General features: G+C 31.6%; 1 protein-coding gene across 6 annotated transcripts in view; it reads left to right on the top strand.

Annotated features, from left to right (window-relative positions):
- sky (GTPase-activating protein skywalker) overlaps positions 1 to 18,828 on the top strand; it is a 54,654-nt gene that overhangs the window by 15,620 nt on the left and 20,206 nt on the right. For 5 of the 6 annotated variants that reach the window (XM_089465575.1, XM_018001967.2, XM_018001957.2 and 2 more), the window contains exon 2: positions 5,055 to 5,563. In XM_089465575.1, the coding sequence (XP_089321701.1) occupies positions 5,416 to 5,563 (148 nt within the window). In that variant the 5' untranslated portion in view covers positions 5,055 to 5,415. Of the gene's footprint in view, positions 1 to 5,054; positions 5,564 to 14,854; positions 15,037 to 18,828 lie in introns of those variants that run through there. The other variant, XM_089465573.1, reaches the window with a different exon arrangement.

Raw genomic sequence — 18,828 nt, 5'->3', positions numbered from 1 at the left:
CAGTTCAGTTCAGTTTAGTGACCTACTTGGCCAAGTTGTACTAAGTTGTGGGGAACTGTAATTAAGTAAATTATTGGAAAACTGCTGGGTGGGAAAAACCTTTAGCACCCAGTAACAGTATCGAATTGGAGTTTAGATAAGACTAAATTTAAGGTGGTCGTTTTAAGAATACATTTTCATATTTCATGTTTTTTCATATTTCATGTTTAATTTTGACATAATTGAATTTGAAACATTTTCTGCAGCTATCAATATTACGTCTATCAAATCATATTTCTTATATTTTTATGCCGACATCATTAAGAGACATAGATATGATACATGGATTGTGCGTTGTAATATCTAAATGCTTTTAAAATTAAGAGTAAAATTAAAACTCAGAAATAAATTACTAACTAGGAGAGCAAGTGCGAAAACCGATGATGATGATATCTTCCGATTGATTGACCATTGATATTTTTTTCCAAAGAGTAATATTTTACTTCAATTTTATTTCCTGCTGCATCTTGATTAGTTTACCTATAGCTGATAAAAAACTTTATATCGTATTGCTTTATTCCTCATATAAACACGTCCAGTAAAAAGTAAACATATGTATATTTTTGAAACTGAACTGAATCACTATATAACTAAATTTCCTTTCTAGTTCATATGGACAGTTTTTGTGAATCTCTTAAAACTAGTTGCGTTATAGAAAGCTATAAAAAAAAGCATTTCGAAAGGTTAGGCTTAGTACTTAGTTCTCTACTTGCGTGCATCTCTCAGATTTTGTTTCAGCTTGAACTTCAGGTGTGTCCTGGCCATATACAATGTGCTGCACTTTGACATTTTGACAAACAGCGCTGTCACGCATCATCAGGCTAATAACATTCATAAATTTGTAATGCATTGGGTAAACAATGGAAAGTTTTGCACTTGTTCTCTGCTCGTCTGGCGCAATCCACTAAACTGACATAAAAATTGTCTGAACAATTGAGAAGGGCTGATGAAGAGAGGAGAGAGGAAAGAAGAGAGACGACTTAAGTTTCCCGTTCAGAATGCGGCACGTTGCACGTTGCGTCACTCGAGTGGGTGGCACGTTGTACGCTCATAGCAACCAGCTTATGTGTGTCTCTATATGTGTGTGTGAGTTCTGTGTAGGTATATGTAATGTGGGTTAAGTGCTCGTCATTTGACTGCCGATTACATGAAATGAACGCTAGATTAGCACAAACGCTTACCACCTGTCAAAAAGTTGAGGTTGCTCTTATTTTTATTAGTATTTCTTTCTCACTCTCTATTTTTATGTGTCTCTCTCTGACTTTTAGACAACGATCTAATTGAGTTGCTTATGCTGCTGCCACTGAAAATTTGAATACTCAATAGGCGCTGACATTTTGCCTCCGGCAGCCGCCAGTTTTAATCGCTGCAACTGTCTCGTTGAGGGCGATAGCATTTTGGAATCACATTCATAGTAGCAAACCCAATGCAGAACATGTTTTTTAAAGCATTTTGATAGAGATTGAAAAAAAGAAATAAATAAATAAATAAATAAAATAAAAAATATATTTATATAAAACATATAAAGACGTCTAAAATGACGAGTAAAAAAAAAAAAAAATAAATAAATAAATAAATAAGTAAATAAAAAAAATATTAAAAAATAAAATTGAAAAATAAGAAAAAAAAAGCTGTTAAATAGTTCTACGTAGATTAAACTCTTTTAGGCTTTATAGAATTTATGCTAAAGAATATACGCTATTTGCTTAAGCTATGATTTGTAACTTTTCCTTTAATGTAAAGTTTGTTTGTTTTTATAATTATAATTATGTATATTCAGAAGTAGAGCTATATTCTAAATACATATGTATTCGATGGAGATGTTGTGTAGTGGTGGTGACCTACAATTTGACTTGACAGAGCGTGTCAGAGCATTTGCATAAACGTTTTAATTAGCTGTGCACTTTTTTTTTCGCTTTGTTCTCGGGGCTCTTGAGGGTGGACTAATCAAATAATGTAAAAACATTTGTATATTTTGTAATGTGTGTGTTGTCCAATTGAATTCAATTGACTTGCGGCATTCGTTCAAAGTTGCTAAGCCTGCCTGAGCACTGATTTGACTTGATTTGATTTGCTTAAATTAGCTGCAACATTTGTTAGTTGATAACGTTGATATTTGCCAATTGCAATCGTCGAGTCAACAAATGTCTCACAAAGCAAAATAAACAAAATCGATATGTAAACATTTTTTGTTGTAATAAGTTTATACTCAAGTAGTTCTTGCTCTCTCTTTCTCCCTCTCTCTATCTTGCTCTCGCTCTCGCTCACTTATCGGTAATTGTTTTGCCACAGTCACAAATTGAGCATTGAGGCACCTTGAAATGCGAAACTAGCATAATATTGACATACATATAAGAAATTCGCACATGGATTCAAATTAAATTATATACTTAAGCTCAAAATGCGTCCATTACCAGCCAATGAGGTCTTACTGTACGGCAATTAAACATGAATGGCGATCTCCACATGGGACTTTTTTTTTTGTGTGTTTCTTTATCAGTTTGATATTGAGGCTATGACCCTCTTGATAAGCTTGCCAAGCCATAAACAAATTTTTAATTGCCCCAAATAGTTTACAATAAATAATTACTGCAAAATTGTGATTCGAGCAAATATATATAATTAGCTTTATAAATTCTTTAAATAGCTATTTTGTTGTTGTTTATCTATATAATTAACTTATCTTGGATTATGTAAGGCAATATTATCGCTTAAGTAGCTAAACATAATGGGGTTATTATTCGTTTGGTCCTTAAGAGATTTTTGGGGCAATTTCGATAACTATCGATATTGATTTCAGTGATATTTTCGTAATGCAATTTAACATATTTTCCTAGTTTATCAATATTCAGATAGCGAACATTGTACATGGTAATTTACATTTGCACATTTAATAAATATCAATTGTTTATTGTTGTCACACCACCCAGCTCCACCCCCACCCGCTGCACTTCCCTTATCGATTGTTTTACGATAAATGTTTGCTCGATTGACAGCCAACTGTCCCGCTCACATTCTGTGCGCCTAACACCTCGTGTCAAGTAAACGCGAACGCAACGATCTATCAGACACGTCTGTTTAGTTCAATTCGTCACTGCCACGCCCCTCGCCCCCTTTGCACTAAATGCTGTTGCTGACAGGCGAAATCATTAAAAGTGTCAAATGAAACTAAAAGAAGTATTTGTTGTTGCTCTCTCGTATTTTCATTTGCCGCTGTTGTTGTTGGCTTTGTCGGTTTTGATACGTGCGCAGAATTTCAATTGAAATTTGCAATTCAATTTTCGCATTTCGTTTTTGTTGTTACTCGCTGGCCGAGTGGGCGTGGCAAAAATGGGGATGGGCGGGAGGATAGGGGGTAGCCTGCCTACGCTTTGCTATTTAGCATGCGCTGCCATTCGCAGACGATGAAATGAAAGCATTTAAAGAATTACGATAACAAAAGAAAATAACAGAAAACAAAAATATTTTAACTAAACTATATCGTATTTTTTTCCTATTTAATTTTTTTCTCTTATTTATGCTTGGCTTGAGCTTCCAATGCAGCGTGCGTTGCTGCTGCTGCCTAATAAGCATACACAGCGTGTGTGCGAAACGTTTGGAGTGTTTGGCACTTGCATAGAATTTGATTACTATCAAATTTCATAAATTATAATTCAAATTAAATGATGCATACCTTCAGTCTAATTTAAATAAATATTTTGCATATTTATAGCGATAAATTGCAGTTTTTTTTTTCTTTAATTACATGCAGCGGGCAGTGTGCAAATATTTTATTTTAGCTTACAAAAAAAAAACCCTTTCCCGAATAAATATATCATGTTTGAAAAATTATTTAAATTCTATGCCTCTTATATATAGATCTTTTATTATTAATTTTAAATATAATTAATATACATATATTTTTAATGCATAAATTTTACAGTCCAAACGAAACGTGTACAAACATAATTATTGAATATAGTTAGTTAATAATACACTTAATTTCATCACAAAATAAACATTGTTTTCTTTTTCTGCAACAATCATTAGGCTAACGAATTATTGGCCCAGTTCAAATAAAAAATTATTTTATATAAATTCCTTGAACATTTTTGTTTATGTTTTTTTTTTTTTTTTTTTTTTCAATTTAAATTTGTGTATTTTTTGTGGATATTCGAGATATATCTGTGCCGGTTTCCAGTTTGGCAAATATTAATTAGATATCGACACGATACGATACAAAATTAAAACCGGCAATTTACCAAAAATCCGTTTATCTCGCTGACGACGGCGACATTTGGGAGCCTTTTAAGTACTTCCATGCTGTAGAGTTCACTCCAATTTCTCTGTCACTCAATCTCTCTCTCTCTCTCTTTTTCTGGCCAGTTGAGATTTTTATTGCTGTTGGCATTTAATGCCGTTTCATGTATTTTATGGCGCAGAGGCGCCTGACGCCTTGTCTACAATTGGATTTATTTTTCGTGGTTGCTGGCCCAAATGAATTGAAAATGTTCCAAGTTGTTTTTCATGCGTGTCATTGAACCAGTTACTCCATATTCATCTTTGCGCCGCTCTGAGTAACAAGGACTTTACATATGTATTACACAAATATATATGTATAAAATATATCTGAGTGATGGCTGTTGATTGGATTACACAGATTTTGTTTATTTGCCGTAACTCGGAATGCCAAACATTAAAATTATAATAAACAAAATATATGCAGCCAACTGAAAAGTGCTGGCATTTTGCTCAGCAGCCGGCATGGCTTTCAAGTTGGCCAAGAATTGGAAAAACTGTGACTGAGCAATTTCATGACCTTCACGAATTTTAACTTTATTTACCTTAAAGTTTTTCAATAAATCTGTAGAAAAAAAATTAATATTAATAAAAAAATTATATTAATATTAATATATTAATATATTATCTATTTTTGCTTGAAATATTTTAAAATACTTCTGTTTAGTATTAAGTTTATTCCATACAAATTATTCAATTAACATAATATTGATATTCTCTTATCTTATTTTTTGCAGACTCTGAATTGCCGTTCTTTTACGTTTTGCTCCACTATGCTCTTGCAGTATTCGTTTTAAATCGTTCATTATAATGAATTCGGCGCGACATCATCGTATTGGAGTATTTCTGTCTCCATAAATGCACATAGCTAAGCCGCAATAAGAACGACCACCCCACAAAAACCCAACAACAACAAAATCACAAACAACAGTTGATCTATCTAGTCACAAAACAAGAAGGAATACTGAATAAATAAATCTTGGAAATCCTACTATTACACCTACATACTAAAACCCACAACTATTTGCTAAGAGAACACGAGCAACGACAGCTCTCAAGTAACCAGGGACAGCTAAAGAGTCAAAACTGGCTAAGAAAATGCCCTATCATCGTGCCGACACATCGGCCCAGGCCGATAAGCTGAGCGGCATTGTCGAGGAGAGCGATCTGTATGAGGGATTTGCTCCGCATGTGGAAACATCTGAAATCAAAACACTCGATTTCTATAATCTACCAAAGCAAACTGGTGAGTTCATGAAATGATCATTAATAATATTTATAAAGAAGTTACGTTTATATAGTGAATAAAATGTAATGGAAAAACTATTAAAATAAATGTATGTAAGATATATAACTTAGACAGGATGAAGAAACAATCTTTTCTATACTTTATATGAATAATTATATAGATATTTTTTATGTTCCTATTTTTTATTTGAGCTAAATAGAATAAATATAATTTTACCAATAATAATATTATCTACTTAACTCTCAGTCTTATGTTTCTATCTACAATCTCTTTTGAAATGGTATTATCAAATTTTCCTCTTGTGCTAACAAAACATATTCCCAATTGAATTGAGACTCGTGCAAATTAGAATCATTCAGAATCGGCTACATTTTCCGGCCATCAATTTGAGCCTTTTAGAAATAAACAAATGCATTTGAGTGCTCTTCAATAAATAAACAACAACAATAATGATTTATGTACATTATAAAAGTGAATGAGCAGGTGCAAAAGCACTAAAATATATGCGTGCTCGCCTTTTAATGAGCTCCTTTTGCAATAAATATAAAAATTAAAACAAGCAAAGGTCTAACGTGAACAACTACCACGCACCCACGCTAAGCATATAAGCATAATCAGAAATATATATATATATTTTCTTATATATATACATATATGTATTTTTTGTATATTGAAGTCGAGGCACACGTGTTTTTCCTGAAAAGCGAATTTTGAGTAAAATATAATTTCATGAAAGATTATTTGTTTGCGCTATGCCGCGTACCAAAATACATTAATCAATAAACACAAACACTGACAGAAATACAAAAACAAAAAATTTGAAAATAAACGAAATTCGTGCAAGCCAAAATAAATTGAATTAAATATAGGCATTTGCAATAATTACGGGCTAATATGGCCGGTCCCAATTTTAAATTAAAAATTTGGAATTTCGGGTAATACTAACTGCACTATACGCGCTTACAGTTCAAATGCTTTAAATATATTACATTTATAAAGTGCTTGTTTGTTTTCCTAAGTAAAAGAATATTTTATGGAATTTACTGATTTGCCATGTAAAGATGTGATATATCTGTTTATTCGAATTATCGGTAACTTGCCTTTCGATAGGTACACAGCCATTTTACAATAGCAATATACCCTAATAAACTTTATGAACGGGCATCAGAATAATTTGCCACTGAAAACTGAACAAACCGGCCAATTGACCTGACCGAACTGTTCGAGTGGACTTCATGTACGCAACATTGTACTCTACACTCGATTTTTATTTGTTGTTTGTTTTTGGTGTTTTTTTATATTTTTCTTCTATCAAGCTGTTTTAATAATGTTATTTTTGTACTATTATAACACGCAAGCTGAAAATTATATCTACATGTTGAGAAAAACAACCCGAAGGCTTCGTTATAAATTATGTTAACAACTTGCTTTCAATATAAAAAATGTATGAAAATAAATATTTAATTCTTTAACTCGATTAGCAGCTGAAAACAAGTCACAAATTTGTAAAGTTTTAAAGATTTAAAAAAATCATAAGGTTGTCAAAATTTGATAATATAGGTTTGCGAAATTGTATAAAATAAAATAGGAATAGCAATGTTGAAATATAATAATATTTTCAGTATTTCCTCTGTATTTAAATAATATATTTTGTTATATTTTAAGGATTTTTTGTAATTCGTATATATGAAATTCTTATTGAAAATATTTCATATATCTGAAATATGTATTTATATTTTGGCAATGGCAAATACTACATATAAATATGTAAACCAATTAAATATACAAATTATGTCTCTTACATAACTTGACCCTTCTCTTTGCCAGTTTTGTTAGGCATTACGAAATATTAAAAAGTATAAAAAAATTGTTTTCGCTACGCTCAACTGAGTTTCCTTGTTGTTGTTTATTCAATATGCTTTTATTTTCGACAGTCCGTGAAATGCATGAATGCATGAGTGTTTGTGTTTATTGTTTATATATTGCAAATTAAAAATTGCAATTCACAAACAAAAAAACTTTTAACTGAAACTTGAACTTTTGCGCATTTTTATTTACAAAAATGGCATTTATTTATTTTTTTTTTCCTTTTAGTTTTTGCATTTGCTCCAACTCTTTAAAAGTTGTCTATGTAATTAACAATTATTGCTTATCACTAGATACAAGAAATATGCTGATAGTAAGGGTTATACAATCCATTGACCTACATTTAAAAATGACCACATTTGCTTCAAATTGATATTTTTCCCAGAGTATGTGAAAAGCTAGATAAAAGAAAATTCAATTTGCGTTTATAAAAATTTGATTAAGCGGTAAATGGAAAAAATCGATTATATTTTTATGACACATCAAAGGCAATTAAATTTTACATTTACACTACATTTGCAATGCAAAGCGATAAAATGCTTTGAGGAAGTGATTATGAGTTGATATAATACCCTCTATTGAGAAAAGAGCGAGTAAGCTACAAAGACTAAAATTGTATCAAGCACAAACGTATTTGCTTTCCAATATAAACTAAAATAAATATCCAATATTATATGACCTGAAAACTATATTTAAATATATTTATATATTATTATTAGAACATTAGAACATTTCCTACTCATGAAAAGAATTGTGTTGATATTATATTTCTCTGTCTCTAACTACAGAGTATTTTCCAAATATTCTCTGTCTCTGAATTTCTGCTTTATTTATTGTTTTTATAGAATCTGCCGCTTGGTAATATTTTGTCAAAATGCCAAAATGCATTAATGCCAATTGCGATTGGAATTGCAATCGAGCCAATCGGCAAATCAGCCCATCCAATCCATTAGTGGAAGCAACTCTTATCCGCTGACGACATTGGCCTTGATTTTAATTTTCAATTCAAATATTTCTTAGTTTCTGATGTTGTTGTTGTGGATAGATAATCTAAACAAGCTGTGCGAACAGGGCATAGAAGTATTATTGCTCAGGCATGTCAGCGGGAAAAACCATTTTGCAATATTTTTGCTATATATAGTAATGCGCATCTGAAGTATCTGAACATATGTGTATATATTTATAAGTATATATGCTTGACATAATGCTAAAGAATGTAGATATTGTTATTGTCGCTTGCAAAACAAAAAAAAAAATTCACGTTTTTATGGCAGCTGGCGTGGAGCCAATTAATTGGTTTAAAAATAAATGCAATCTTCCTTCCATTTTCCCGCTTCGAAATATTTTTCTTCTTCTTTCTTGTTTGCTTAATGATTTCTTGACTTTTTATTTTGCGTCGTGATAAAAATTAAATTTTAGATTTAAGAACTAAACATGTGATGTTATTTACCTTACTCGGTTAAAAAGTATAAACTAAATAAAAACATTTGCTTAAGATTTTTTATTTATATTTTTGTCAGATATGCTAGATTTTCTATGAATGCATTACACATTTTTTTTGGCGTGTTGAGCAGCGCGTATGATTAATATAATATATATGCCCTGCTATCACATAATTTTGGCACTCGCCAAATCACGCATCATTTCAACATTATTTCATATACATATAATTGCATATAGATCATATTATATGTATTTGGAGATTCCCATGAATTTGTGAATAAGGTACGACTAATAGTTTTGATTGGTATTTTCTTTGAAGTAATTATGTAGTTTCTATTAAATACATTTGAATGTATTCTTAATCGAAATTTGTCTCCCACACTACTTTTCAATCTAAAATGTTCCACTTCATCCGATTTTACATCAAACTTTCAAAAAAAAATAAATAAAAAAAAAAAAAAATAAATAAAAAAAGTAATACAAATAAATTAATAAATAAATAAACAAATGAAAAAATTGTTATGTTAAAAACTTTTTATATTGTTTTATGTTTTAAATGCACATCTAAGCCGATTATTTCATTCAATTATCAACATATTATATTTTCTACATTTGAAACATATTTTCATAATTATAGTATTACTAAATTTTTCTATAGACAAAAATATTTTAAAAACCATGTCACAAGCCGCGTGCCAGCTCTTCGGCAACATATACATATATTGAAATATATAAGGTATAGAACATCAAGTTTATGGGCTTAAGATTTAATATTTATTTGTTTTTGCAAAAACAAAATTTTGTGCTTACGCAAAGCAGAGCGCAATGTTTTCTAGCCATCGTGACGTGAGACGACGAGAAATTTTTTGCTTTTCAACTTATGTATGGTATTCACCATAGTATATATATATTTATATATAGAGATGTTATATATCTATATATTTATTTTGAATTCAAAACAGAAAACATCATAAAACGCAAGAGGTTTTTTTTTTTATTTTGTTGGTTCGCTATGCTCGAGCGTTTTCAAATTTGATAAAAAGAAATTTAAAATTATATTTTTCATTTTTTGAATTTTTGCAAATTGAAAATTTTCCGCCCGATCAGGCCATCATATATGTATACATACATATATCTATTTAGCTGCTATATATTATGCCTAGATATATCATAAGTGCCACCACACGCGCTGCCTCATCAATAAATCTGCTTGCTGTGATGTGATGAGCAATGCCAGCGGAGAGTGAGGCGTAAAATTTCATCAATTTGCCTCCCTCGTCCTCTGGCTGCCCCTTTCTGACAGAAGAGAGCTGCCTACGTCAGTGGAGCACGTGCCCTCATCTAAAAATATGCGAAAAGTGTGCGAATCCATTGAGGAATCTGTTTTGTGGATTCTTCTGTAACTGGCCAAAACCAGTTTTTGAAGAATTTCTTGTGTTTTATGTATGGCATCTTTCGCCGATATTTTTGGTTTTATTTTTAGTTTAAATGCGTTTTTAAGTGGTTCGCTTTGATATTGCTTTATGCGCCTTCTTTGGTTGAATGATTAAAAGTTTTTAAATATTATACCAAAATGAGTCGAATTGTGAGTATTATATATGTGAATTTTTCACATACATAATACGGTATTCCATATAATAGAATAGCTCTCAATATTTGTATTTATTTTTGTCTTGAAATCAACATTTGACCGTTTTGACCGCTGCTAAAAGAACAGAGAAAACAGAGCGAGGGATAAAACCAAAGATATATATATATATATATATATATATATATATATGGAAATAAAGAAAGAGAGAGATAGAGTGTGTGGTAGCTGGGGTATACAATATTGAAAATTTTTTCAGATTCCACTTTAAGCATTTGTATATCATTTCAACCGATTAAAGATTAAAAGTATTATATTGTTTCTTTGGATTTATACAACATGCTATACGTATAAATTAAATTTTTATTTTTATTTTTTTTCTTGTTTATTTGTTGTTGTCTTTGGTTCGTGCCTCGTGATTAGATTAGTCCAATTAAAATGATTAAGCCAATTTTTATGTGCTTTGTTATTTTTGATCGCAACATTTTTGGTTTTTGTTGTCTTTTTACATATCAATTTTTGGCAAGTTCAGAGATCAAATCCGTTAAAGTGACACGACACGCCCACTTGTTATATATGACTGTCTGCCCTACGGCCCACACATGCTTCACGCGCTGTTTTTTGCTTTGATCCGCATTCACATAAAACAATCAACGCCTACATTGGGCAAAGGGAGGGGCAGGATGGTAAAGGGAATGGGAGAGGCGGTTGGTTTATTAATAATGACAGACGGGCAGCACTCTGCTGCTTTGTAAATGTGTGTATGTATGCGTATGTGTCACGACAGTCTGCGTGTGAGACAGTTTCACAAGTTCTCGCCGAGCTCTGAGTGCTCCGTTCCAAAATACGTTGACTTCATTGTGTATACTTATATGAGTAGAGTAGAGCAGTCACATGCGATCGATAGCTGTCACAATTTAAAGTTAATTTGTGCACTAATAATTTGGTAAAGTAAAAGCCTTATATTGATTGTTGTTTGAAATCTGTAAACTGATTTCATCATTTTTATGTAATAAATATAAAATTTTACATGTTGAATATATATTTTTGTAATATTTAGTCCAAAGTAGCTTCTAATTAACAGAGTAACTACTTCACTTAATAAAACTTGAGATTTTTTAGGAAATGCTGAAGTATATGTAATATTGTATATAAATAAATATATAAAAAATAATTCTTATATATAATAAATTATTATTAATATGAAAATATTTATATTTAAAAATAAAACCCAATCAAAAAGCAAGCACTTCTTAAATGCAAAAATAACAAGTTCCTAGCAATACTTTTTAAATTAAAAATAAAAAATAAAATAAAAAAAAACAACTCAATTGAAGATCAAAGCATTGAGCAGGTGGTTTTCCGTAATATTTAGTATTTTATAGTGCTGCTTAGTCTCTAAACATCGTCTTGTGCAATATGCCTAATGATAAACCCAGTGCAAACAGTACGCATATTTATGTAGCCTTTCGCCACACACTGAAAATCAAATCGAAAATCAAAATCAAATACACGTCTAATTGAAAGCCATAAATATTTGTAGTGTTTGACTGGTGCGAGCAACAGCTGCTGAAATTTGCCAGCTGCCGGCCGGCACTGATTGATGGGCAACGAGTAGCAAACGGCAACAGGCGATGCCCAATTCCCAGTTCCCAGATCCCAATTCCCAATACCATAATTCCATTTTCCACTTCAATTTCGTGTGCTGCCATAATCCATCAAATGCAATCGATAAATGTTTCTCATTAACATTTACTCAACCCGTGCAAGGAAAATGTTCAGCAATTTAATTTGTTCACCTCTTTTTTGTTCGTTTTTAGCCTTACTGTCAACAGAGGCGCTACTAATTACACGTTTGTTTAAATACAAATGAACACTCATAGATGTGTGCCAATGTGTGTGTGTGAGCGTGTGTGTGTGTTTGTGGTTCTGCGCTGAGGTCAAGCACTAAGTGCCGTCACACGTATTCAACGTAAAGCTCTCTCATCTGTTTCGTGTTTACGTGCTCTTTGATTTTCAAACGCTCGACCAAATGAGCAGTTGCAACACCAACAACAATAACGTCAACAAAAGAAAAAAAAAATCAACAGTAACAACAACAGCAACGCAGTTTTAATTTTAGTTACAGAAGCTGCCAGCCGGTAAATTATTTGCGCTCAAGCCTTCTGCCTGTGCCGCTGGCACTCTCTTCATATATGGGCGCTCTCCTATGCACTAGATAACATTGTTTGTGCTCCGGCCAGATAAGCAGAAGCCATGATAATGGGCGAGGCAGCGCGCACAATTAGATGCAAACAGCAGCCGTCGATGTTTTCATTGCTTTCATACATACAGAGATATCTTGTTTTATCAGCTGCATAGAGATTAGTTTTACATTTATGTTTTTGTGCCTTGTGCGTATATTTAAATAAGGCTTTGGCTGTAGACAGTAACAACGTAACAGCGTAAAATTGCTTTGCCATTAACAGTATTTTAACATTTCTGATTGGAACTTGTTGACTCTTCAAAGTATGCAACAATGTTTGAGTTTTCACGCCTGCCTGAAAGTATGCTCTATATATTTCTTAATGAGCTTGGCTAGTATGAGGAAAGGCTGTGGGTAAATATGATTATTATTTAATATATTTTGCGTTGAGGCAACATTTCTTGTGCTGTTTACTCATGACATTTTACAATTTCGCTTTTCATACCACAGTCCCATGGAAACAAATAATTTTTTTTTTTTTTTTTTTTTTTTGTATATATATTTTAAGCGCTGAATCTGTACAATACAAGTTTAGTACCTTAACAACACAATTCGAATTTTTATATAACACCTAACCTTCTGATGTATTCAGGAGGACTTACAAATATATATTTACAAGTATCCCTAAACGACTTATCTCATATTTTTGGCAAAACCCAAGCGTTTTAATCGCCTTAGTGGTCTCGCAGGAAGCAATCTTCTCGCTAAACTACTCCGTATGGCTTTAATAAATCAAAATAAAATATAACAAAAAAAGTCATACTGACTCACATAGATAACCATTTTCCCAGAATTGTTAGATCTATTAAAAAGCTTTGCTTTTATTTTTCTCTTCCGATGTCATATATCACATTGTAAAATATATTTTGAGTTTTTCTTGAGCATACTTTTGAATATTTGATTTGTCTGTTTAATGTATTTCGTAATTTTTCAAGTGCTTTTTACAATTCCATCATAAACGTTGTTAAATGTTTGTCAACTGTCACCTGAATATGTTTTCATAGTCGCATGAGACAGCTTTGATTCACACCTCAGTGCGTTCTGCTTATTAAACGGAAAACCAACTAGATGTGACTAACGTAAAGATGCCCTATAAAAGTGAAGGAGATATGATAATCATAATATTAAAGAATATTTTTCAGTCTATTATATAAGGTTTCGGCTTAGAGATTCCTATATTAATATACCCTGCAGCCCATATACCATTATTATTTATTGGGTATTCATATAACGTATCTGTTGGAATAATTTCAAAGCAGTCAAATTGTTGGGATCACATGAAACGTCAATAGAATTACTTAACCATGGCTAAAGTACACTTGACTCATTTCCATATCAATTAAATTGCAGCAACTGTGAATGCGCCTATAAATTGCAATGCCAATATTTTGCGCAGCGATCGCATTTATGGCCCAATGAACTGTTGTCTACTGCATAGGAAAAAGAAGCCGAGGAACAATTCAATTTGCTAATCAATAAGAATCAACAATAAGTTGCTCTGGCATTTATTGTAACAGCATTATTCGCATTATTCACATTATTCGCACGCTCTGAGCTGTCGCGCCCCCCTTTAAACAATGTCTGAACAGTTGAACGAACTGTAATCAAAGAGAGACCGAAAGAGCAGGAAAGAGAGTGAGAGAGAGGGAGATATTCGCTGCAACTATTAAACTTTAAACTTTAATTGGAACTAGCAAAGCTTTTTCTAATTTGAAGAGTTTGCTCGTATGCCTCTTAATACCCTGGAATATGTATATATTTAGGGTATCGCCGATTTTCGCTGCCTGTTGGCAGCTATAAATAATATGCATAATATAAAGTATATTATAGTTGGGTATTTTATTTAACTACACATGTATGCAGGGTATATTTATTAGTTAGTACGGGGTATATTTTAGTCATACATTGTCACCTAGAACCCTCTGGCTCATTCTAATGAAAAGCTTTGACCATGAGCTTTTTGTGACCGCCCCAATGTTTTGATAAACAATTAGCTGCGCTCTGTGGCCATCCGAAGTGCACCTGTCGGCACGCTCTCTTCTATTCCCTCTATCTCACTCACTCTCTCTCACATTGTCTCTTTTCAACTCTTGCTTGGGCTGATGCTGTTGAGCGGCAAACGGCGATCGGTAAACGCTACTGTGCTCAGTTTCAGTTCAACCCTCGGGCGTTGCGGTTTGCTTACGTTTGTTGAGCGCGCGCGCCTTTTGCCCAAAAGTTGTCAACTGTCCAACAACAATAACAATAATAATAACAACAACAACAACATCGAAAAATTTAACGAAACGAGTCGCGTGTTTATCGATTGCCGTTGAAAATTTGCTTTATGTTTGTATTGCTATACGCACTGAGCGCTTATCAGTGTGTGTGTTATGTAAATAAATGCATTTGTGCGTGCGAGAGTGAGTGTGTGCGTGTGCGTGTGAGTCTTTGTGTGCGTATGCGTACGTGCGTTTGTGTGCAGCCTCCAAAAACTGCAAAACGCAATGCACATTAGCCCGAAATCGGCTTTAAGATTGACAACTTGTTAATTATCGCACCTCGACATAAGTTTTATATATATAGTTTCATTTTCATATACTATATACGAGTCTTGTGCGTTGCATGCGTCAAGCTTTCAATTCGTAGTCAGTTGGTCAAGCAATCAATCAAGTTAAATCGATCGCTGCATTATATTACGCATACGCCGCTACGTCTTCTGTCAGTATTTCGGTTTTTATAGTTTTTTTTTTTATTGTTTTAACTGAATAATAAAGTAACAATGAAGAAAAAAAAAATCATAAAGAAAGATGTGATATTTCGTAAGATACCCAGTAAATTGATGTATCAAAGAAATTCGAGATCATCAAGAGTTTTTATTAATTTATGTAAATGATCTGCACACTTAATGAGAGCTAACTGTTTTCAAATTTATAGTACAAAAAAGTTGATTTAAAAAAAAATACGTATTTAGATTTTATGCATTTAAAATTGTTAATTTATTATCAGATGCAATTTGAACAAAACACATATCGAAAAAACGAAACAACCCAGTTTAAGAAAGCTTCTCAAAAAATGTATAAAAATATCCAATTCTCACATGCTTTGATCCACATCCGTATATATATGCTATATATACCCTTATATAGATATATACTAAATATAATTTACTACCTTGTACCAGGCTCAAAGATGTGCCAATAAGTAGGAAGCTAATAGGAACGTATTGCCGATCGCTATAAACTAATCAATTGCTTAATTTGTGTTGATTTTAACAATACTAAATAATTTGGACACGGCAGGCGCTCGTGGCTCTCGATTCGACAAATGCCGCCCACTTAGAGCTTATATTTAATTAATTATTAATTAATATGCAACTGCAAATGAAGCTAAGAATCTGCGATTTTATTTTGATTTAGTTTTATTTATCTATGTGGATTTTCTCGTGGAAAATTACCGAGAAGTGAGCGCCGATTGACGTGCCAATATATTTGAAGGCAAATATAAAATAGAAGTAATAATATAAAAACTTTTTAAAAGCTGCTGGAATCTTGGACTCTTGTCATGTGCTGTTTGGTTTTTATTCTTGTAGTACAGAAAATGTGCTAATTTTTGCTACTCAACATGTGCCGATCGATTGCTCGATCGATGGATCGATCGAGTAGGCAGTCTTAATTGAATTTTATGCTCCCTGCTGTGTCTATTTATTTTATTTATAGCACATGGTAAACATGCAAAAAGAAAACAAAGCAGAAGAAGAAGAAAAAGATCAAGCAAAAGTCTCAGCCTTGTTAAGAGAGTCTATCAATAACTTAATTGATCAACAGCAAAGCAACAAAAACGTGATATTGTCAACGTGTTGTGACGTCCATAATATGCCCAAAAGCAGGCATCATTTGTTTTTAAAAAAGTACTCTCGGTTATCATTATTAAGTATAATACTTTTATTAAGTATACTTACTTAACTTAGTAATATTTTAACTGCATCAATCAGCTGGCTTACTACGTATACTTAATAAAAGCCTGTGCCATGTTTTCCATAGCTAATAGAAGTCATGTAATATAATTGATTAAATTACTCAATAATTACAAACAGTTTTATAACTAACCTGAATGCAATTTCTATTAAAATAATTATTCAATTCATAAGTTTTATAATGAGACTAACTAGTATTAAATACCACTGCTATAACAGATTAGAGATTTATCTGATAAATAATCAGATGAAAAAAAAAATATTATAGTAAATACATTTATTAAATCAGGTTTTGTTATAAAACTTAAAAGATGTTTGATCAGTTCTTATGTGCATATTCTATATACTCATATATCATTATTATATATTTTGACGGAAAGCGCAAAATATGCAAGAGTTTTGATGTTATAATGTGTAGTCAATTGAATTTAAAAATTGCTTTCAAAATAATTATTATTATATTTTATTTTATTATTATTTTATATTATTATTATTATTATTATATGTATTAGGCTATAACATTACGTATTTTCTAACTTAGTCGTATTTGATATTTTTTATACATATATATATATATATATATATATATATATATATATATATATATATATATATATATATATATATATATATACATATATCTCTGCCTAATTTCTGTGCTAGTAAACCATATTTTTTATTTATTTTTTTAATTTTTTTTTTTTTTTGATCCCTTTAACACCTTTGCTTTTCTTTGTTTAAACTGAGTATAAGGTTTCCAATTAAAGGCCTGTGCATCTAAATTTAGATTCTGTTAATTTTGAGCTGAAATCAAATTTCAAAGACGCGTTGCTCCAATTAGCAAACTTTGACAGTTTGGAAATGAACAAGATTCAATAAAACCGCACCGAAAAGCACGACTTTGCTGCCAAAAAAGTTAATAAAATAAAGTAAACAATTAAATGAGCAAACAACAAAAAATTAGATTAGTTGAACGTGTTTTTGGTTGTGGTTTTTTGAATTCGTTGAACCTAAATATAGATGCAGCTGCCAGTTGCCAGTTGTGGTTGTAATTGCTGCTCTTGTTTTTCTTTTTTTTTTTTTTTTTTTTTTTTTTTTTTTTTTTTTTGGCAATAGATGCAGGCCATCAATCGTCGATGGGGGCAACCCGTAGGAAAAGGTCTAATAAATTTCATCTGCCATGTGCCAACCCATTTGGCTCCTCAGCTGACCACGCCTTCTTCTATGTTCCGCCTTTATTGTTGCTCTTAAGGTTTTGCTGTCAGCTTTTTTCTTTTCGTTAACCTTCCTTTTCTTTCTTCTTCTTTTTGTCAATTTCATTTTCTCATTGTTTCCGCTTTTTTTTCTAAAAATTGCACATTAGATCATGTCACAATAATTTTATTTGTTTGTTGCTGAATTCAATCGAAAAATTGTCTGCACTTTGCTTTCAACTTGTTTCTATCATTATATATATACATATTTGATGACGGTGAATATCGGGAAATGCAAATGCGTGTGCTTTCATTTGATATATATCTAAATTTATTATAAGGATGAATCTAGGTTGAAATAGTAATGAAAAATCTTAATTGTCTTCTTTTTTTTTTTTTCTCCATTTTTTGATATACAAAAATTTTATTGTGACAAAACAAAAAAGGATTTTTTAGTAAAAAGGCTTTAACGATACTAATTAAATAATTAATAAATTAATATTTTCTTTTTTTTTTTTTTTTTCTTGAAATGAAAATTCATCTCTTCTATCTAAGAATATTTCTTATGATTTTACTTCTTGAGACCTCACTTTTGAGGTCATGTATGACTCAGCCAATGTTTTGTAAACAATTTCAAAATATATTCTTTATTTTTGCATATTTAACACTAAACAACTTGTACTTTGGTCAATTAGGAGAGCGTGCGAAATAATAGTAAACAACGCGTGAGAGGTTAATTAGAATCGGCCCACGAATTGCTCAATAAACTTCGTCAATTGGAATTAATGTCTAGCTATATTTTGACTGTGAATCATTTTGTGACAAATTTCAGATTATTTATTCGTTACTTGAGAATGAATTGTATTACCATAAAGATATCAGCTGGCAATCGTTTATAGAGACGCAATCAAATAGTCGTTAGATTTACGAATGAATTAATTTATTGAGGGAGTCTGTTGATAACTGGAAAGT

This window comes from Drosophila arizonae, chromosome 3, assembly GCF_054131065.1.
Source record: "Drosophila arizonae isolate 15081-1271.41 chromosome 3, UAZ_ARI_1.0, whole genome shotgun sequence".
Taxonomy (NCBI): domain Eukaryota; kingdom Metazoa; phylum Arthropoda; class Insecta; order Diptera; family Drosophilidae; genus Drosophila; species Drosophila arizonae.
This window is presented reverse-complemented; position numbering and strand designations above follow the sequence as displayed.